Here is a 6066-nt window from a genome sequence, read left to right on the forward strand (position 1 = left end):
TGGCGTAATTCCTTTATTAAAGTGATAATAAAATAGCGACCATTTTCTCGAATTATTTTCTCGGCTTCGTGGTCAAAAGCGTTTGTGCTTACTTTTGTTTTTAAATACTCTTCAAAACTGTGATAAAACTGAGGAAATGGAGCAAGGTATGGTTCCAACGGGGAGCATATAGGATCAAATGTGTCCGCGCTAATAACCACTAGGGAGCATAGATGCGAAAGTAAAACATTGAGTTCATTAAAAATCTTCATTGGGTCTGCATTACAACTTGTTTACTTTTGCACCTGAAAATTAGGCAAATAGTAAAATCGGCTAAAAACGGCTATCTTTTTTTTACAAACCGGCTAACAAATCGGCTGCCGGCCAGATCGAATTTTCTCCGGCTAGTTGCTATCAAAACCGGCTAAATCTAGCCGGAAAACGGCTAAACTGGCAACGCTGGGCAGGGGTGCTCGGAATTGGGGAAGCCCAAACGGACCACGCCCCCTATCTGCTTGAGACCGTAACCAAAAATGGGTCTAGCCAATAGTGGTTCTGGGGTGTTGCCTGAGGGGTATTCCCCCCCTTTCAGCCCCCTTCAACCAATCTGTCTTCCTTCGAGGAGGAATGCCAAGAGCGCCCCAAATAGGCCCGAAGCCCAGGATGCGCTCCGTGCTTACCCACGGACAACTGATGCTAGTTGATTTCATGCTAACAGCTTTAGCTCTGGTTTTGTATGAACCATTTGAGAAGTAAATGAGCTTATTCCGCGTTATGTGTTTTGTGTAGCGAACTTCTTCCATCTGTTGGTGCGCATGATTATCCAAGTTGCTGTTTACGAAATTTGTATTTGCTTACCATACCAGCTTCGTGTATGCGTATGTATGCATGTATGTATGTACATAGGGGTGCTTTTAGTCTTGTTGGTATGTTGTGTGTACGTCTACCAGTATGTATGTATGTATGCTCATATATTGGTACTCTTGTGCAGTTGTAAGGCGTATGCTAGGGTAATGTCGAGTATGTTATTGTAGCGTTGGCGAAGCTGCGTTGGAATGTTAGTTTGTGTCTACCAGTATGTATGTATGTATGTTCATATACTGGTACTTATGTGCAGTTGTAAGGCGTATGCTAGGGTGATGTCGAGGCTNAATAGTCACTATTTTTTATTTGAATAAAAGATATTGATATTACATCGTTCAAAAATGTGCATGTATTTTTTCAAAAGTGCATATTTCATTTATGTGCGTAAGGTCATATTAAGTAATAACAAAATAAAAATAAATATTACATTTCAGTTCATATCTATATACATATATAAAAATGAATTGCTGTTCGTTAGTCTCGCTAAAACTCGAGAACGGCTGGACCGATTTGGCAAATTTTGGTCTTGAATTATTTGTGGAAGTCCAGGAAAGGTTTAGAAGGTGAGTAAATATGATAAGAAGGATTGGAATTTAATAAAAACAAGAATTTTTTTTTTCCTTAGGAACAGGGATGGTCGATTATCATTGTATACGGAAAACTCTATGGAATTGTGAAATTGTGCCATCTCAACTTTCTTAATTTTTTGGCAACAGCCAAAAGTTTTGAATTTTTTAAATCGAAAAACCTTCCACACAGAAGGTCCAAAAAAGCAATTTTTACAGAATTGAAATCGGTTCAGTCGTTTGGTCAGGCATCGCCGTCATACGGAAAACATTTAGTTTTTATATATATATAGATATCTCGGGAAATGTTCATGGTTGAGTACTGGAACTTGGTTTGGAGATATATGAAATCAATCACATACTCATGAATAAAAATTCGGACTATTTAAAAAGGGGGCGTGGCACCTCCCATATGAACTGAATTTTTCATAATAAGTATCAATGGAAGTGTTTATGGTAGAGTACTGGAACTTTATACCGGCTTGGCACCTCCCATACAAGTCGAATTTTTCTTATTGCATACCTCTAGAATTGTTCTTGGTAGAGTACTGGAACTTGGTGTGGAGATATATGAAATTAATCGCATAGTCATGGAGAAAATATGGAGCTATATGATACTGCATATCTCTGGAAGTGTTCATGGTACAGTACTGGAACTTCGTATGGAGATATATGAAATCAATCCCATACTATGGAGAAAAATGGGCTCTTTGAAAAGTGGGCATGGCGAAGTACAAACGTACTGCCTTTGCCTTATCTTTGAATGTGTATATAATTTTTCTGTAGGTATGTTTGTGAGTGAAATCCTGAATGGCTGGAGGGATTTCAACAATGTTATGTGTGTGTGTGTTTGAGTGGGTCTCTGGATAGTTTAGTTTCACAATGAACACGCCAGTTGGTGCTGGAGTTGAGTTATTACTAAAAATCCTTTTTTATGATCCGATCCAATTGCAAAACAAGTCCAATTGCTGAGGTCGAGTTATTACTAAAATCGACAAGTGAGAAAAAGTGCCGAGAATTTCAGTCTAAATCGACCTCTTGCACCATTGAGTATATCGAACTCTCGTGTGTTACGATTCGCCCAATGGATGTGATTTACCAATATTATTATGCGTTAAAGCTTCATACCGACACATCAGGGTTGAGTTGTGCAGTGGTAAATCTCAAATCACCACCTGTCGAAATACCATAATAAAAGCAATTTAATGAAAATTTATTTTTTTAATTGAATTTAATATAGAACCTGAGAGAAACATAATTTTTCACTTAAATTGCTTTCATGAAGCTGTGTTTTAGGGTGCTTCATCTCAGTCTATGTATGTATATTGTATTTCTATTGAACAAGGATACGCATCCATTTTGAAATTGCCACCAACTATAAGACAAAGTTTTTAGGGCAGATTCAGTATAGATGCGGATCATTGTTGCCGCCAGGGAACTTCTTCACGTACATAACGCTTTCGTTAGGTTATTTAAGGCGGCAACGACCACCAAACTATAATCTTAGCCGATAATTGTGCCAATGGAAATCGTAAACGTGGACTGTTGGAGAAAATATTGGGTCAAAAGGGTTGAATTAAAAATCAAATTTTGGGCGGGACGACGTTTGCCGGGTCTGCTAGTTTATTATAAAATAAAATATATTTTATTTTTTTTTTTTTTTTTTTGTAATAAGTATATATGTGCTTATAAGTAGGTACAAAGTTTTGATTTTATAATGATATGAGAATTGTAATAGATATAGTGTTTGATTTTATAATGAGAATTCAAAAGCTTTTTTTTTTTTTTTTTGGTATTATTACAAGAAGTGGTAAATGAAAGGAAAAACGTGGTTCGTGTTGATGGTGGTTTCAGTCTATATACTCCATGACTTTGGTCCTCCCCTTTGACCGGACGATGGCGTGGTTCGCATCTATCAGCCCTGTTCTGCAATCCGATTCGAATCGGAATCGGATTTGTTTCCGATTGTTGGTGTTCTGCATTCCGAGACCGCCTTGTTCTACATTTCGATCAACTTCGAATCGGAATTCTATCGGAAATTTGATGTTTTGCATTCCGATTATCGGAAATTTTTTATCGGAAATGTTCCGATCAGCTAAAAGCCAGTGGAATAGAAAATAATCAAAACGAAAAAGGAAAATATAACTGTTAACGGTCAAAGGAAAAATTTTATAGTCAGCGAACAGCAAAGAATTTAAGTAGAGAAAATAAAAGTGGTAATTACTACAATTAAAATTATTAAAATGCAGGGGAACGCATAAGACGGCGGAGCAAAGCAAAAATATGTTGGATTTCATGGAAGTAAATCCAGACATAGCCAAAGGCTTCTTCAAAGGAGACAAAGTGGCTCTTGAGGTCTTAAAATGAGTTTTTTTTTGTGAAAATTGTTTATTTATAATTACAGTACTGGTTTTTATTAAATATACTTGTTTTTATTAAAATATTATATAATATTATTCGCAATTTCGTCTCTAATTCTTTGTGCTTCACTTTGCAAGTTAATGTCTGTTAGTACAAATCTATCTACTTCACTATCTACTTCGCTGGCATTTTCTTCAGGTTCATCATAGTCATATTCAAGATTATAGTGGCGACAAATATTATGCAAGACAACACATACATTAATTATTTTCACAACCTTTTTTGGTTTGTACTGCAAGGTTCCTAATAAACAACGAAAACGAGTTTTAAGAACCCCAATTGTTCGTTCAATTATATTACGTGCCGAAGAATGTGTTTTGTTAAACGCGAGTTGTATAGACCGTGGTTCTGGTTTTCTACATGATGTTAATAGAAAAGGTCCCAGAGCATACCCGGCATCGCCCAATAACCACGAATTGTGATCACCATCTCGATACTTCGTCATGACTAACTGTCTTGCATTGCTCATGCTCCATATAAAGGAGTCATAGCTAGAACCGGGATGACAAGCATCAATAGCTCTAATAACCATATTATGATCGCAAATCTGAAATAAATAAGAAACAAATTTTACGAAAACTTTTTTCCATATAAAATCCAGTAATTGTGGGAAATAACAACCATTGCATTAATGCTAAAATTTCCTTTTCGGTTAAAAAAGCAGACCCATCTTGTGGTTGCAATAGCTTGATGTGCGTGCCGTCAATACATCCAATCACACCCGGAATACCAAATTGTTCGTAGAAAGAACTTTTGGCGGCTCTTTTTTCTTGCTAAGGCATGAACCATTTTATCCACTTTGAGCAAAGTCTCCGCTCCATGAGCGTAATTATTTCTGAAATTATCTTGGAGACGGTGCTCCTTCCCAAAGCGAGGCTTCAGCAAGGAATCGCAGCGTTGCTGCCAATTTCAACACTGCGGGAATGGAGCTTTGTACAAAAGGCTGCAAGTCTGTCAAAATCATGAGGAACGCTTGTTTATTTATTCTATAGAGTGCAATAAAGCTGTAAAATATAAATTAATAATTTTAAATGGCGTTAGTATAGTGTTGTTTTTATACTACTAACGCTGAGTCCGGTAACTCCATGGGATTGCTGTGATCACGCAAAATTTTTCGCTTCACTTTTTCAGATGTTTCAGATTATTCAGGCATACCTCCAATAAAACAATTGAACTCATGTTTATTTTCTCGGTTTTATTTATCCAAATGAAATTGACACACTTCAAAACAAAGTTGACAGATTGGAGGTTTGTTCCTTTTTTTACACAGTCGGATTCGATATTAACTTCGAAACAAAAGTTCCGATCGGATTGTGGAACACCATTGCAATTCCGAGTCGGAATTGAATTCCGATTCGAATGCGATTCCGACTCGGATTGCAGAACAGGGCTGTATGTGTGTGGCGAGCATGCGGTGCCCTTTCCATTGGAACCGCCATCGCTCCTTGTTGTTTCTAGGTCGTTGTTGTTGTAGCGGCTACAACAACCCCGCCCAGGACGGTTGGTATCTCAGTCGTTGTCGTCAAGTTCCACTAACGGCAGCCCTAGGAAGCGTGCAGCTTCTGTAGGGTTGGTCCACAGGGACAAAGCCGTTAGGGTTGTCGGGTTTTCCGGGCACGCGAAGNGCCGTTAGGGTTGTCGGGTTTTCCGGGCACGCGAAGAGATGTTTCAAGTCATGTGGGGTCTCTCCGCATGCCGGACACTCATTTGGCACATCCTCATTCAATTACTCTGGTAGGAGTTTAACCTGCTGCAGTAGCCAGAGCGAAGTTGGGCTATTGTGTTTTAAACTACGGAGCGCCAGTGTGGTCGCCGGGGGCTAGTAGGACGCAGTGGACGAAGCTACAGACTGTACAGAACACCGCACTCAGGACAGCGACAGGATGCCTTCTAATGTCGCCCGAACATCATCTCCACGGCGAGGCGCAAATGCTCCCCGTAAAGGAGCACAACATAATGCTCTGAAAGCAGTTCCTGATCGGGAGCCACAGAAGTGGCCACCCAAACAGACAGCTGCTTGCAGAGCGCTCGCCTAGGCACGTCAGGAGGCATCTATATGAACTGACGGACGAAGTCCAGAGGTTCATCAAGCAACCTCTGGACCCGTCAGCTTACCGACTGGCCCTGAACGGCATTCACAGGGAGTCAGTCTCGAGTTATGTAGACTCTAGACGTAGGCATACCGCCCCCGGACATAGATGAGACGGAGCTTCATCTGCCTCGGGAGACACGAACG

General features: G+C 39.5%; 1 protein-coding gene across 1 annotated transcript; it reads right to left on the reverse strand.

Moving 5' to 3' along the window:
• Nucleotides 1-3852: 3852 nt before the first annotated feature.
• On the reverse strand, nucleotides 3853-4377 carry LOC108380256 (putative nuclease HARBI1; the record flags this gene model as incomplete). The annotated part of the gene is made up of 2 exons (XM_017636630.1): nucleotides 3853-4073; nucleotides 4131-4377. Coding segments are annotated over 2 exons (468 nt in total), but the record flags the coding sequence as incomplete, so codon positions are not given.
• Between the last annotated feature and the right edge of the window lie 1689 nt (nucleotides 4378-6066).

Source organism: Rhagoletis zephyria, unplaced genomic scaffold, assembly GCF_001687245.7.
Source record: "Rhagoletis zephyria isolate East Lansing unplaced genomic scaffold, Rhagoletis_zephyria_1.1 Rzeph_scaffold_18721, whole genome shotgun sequence".
Lineage (NCBI taxonomy): Eukaryota > Metazoa > Arthropoda > Insecta > Diptera > Tephritidae > Rhagoletis > Rhagoletis zephyria.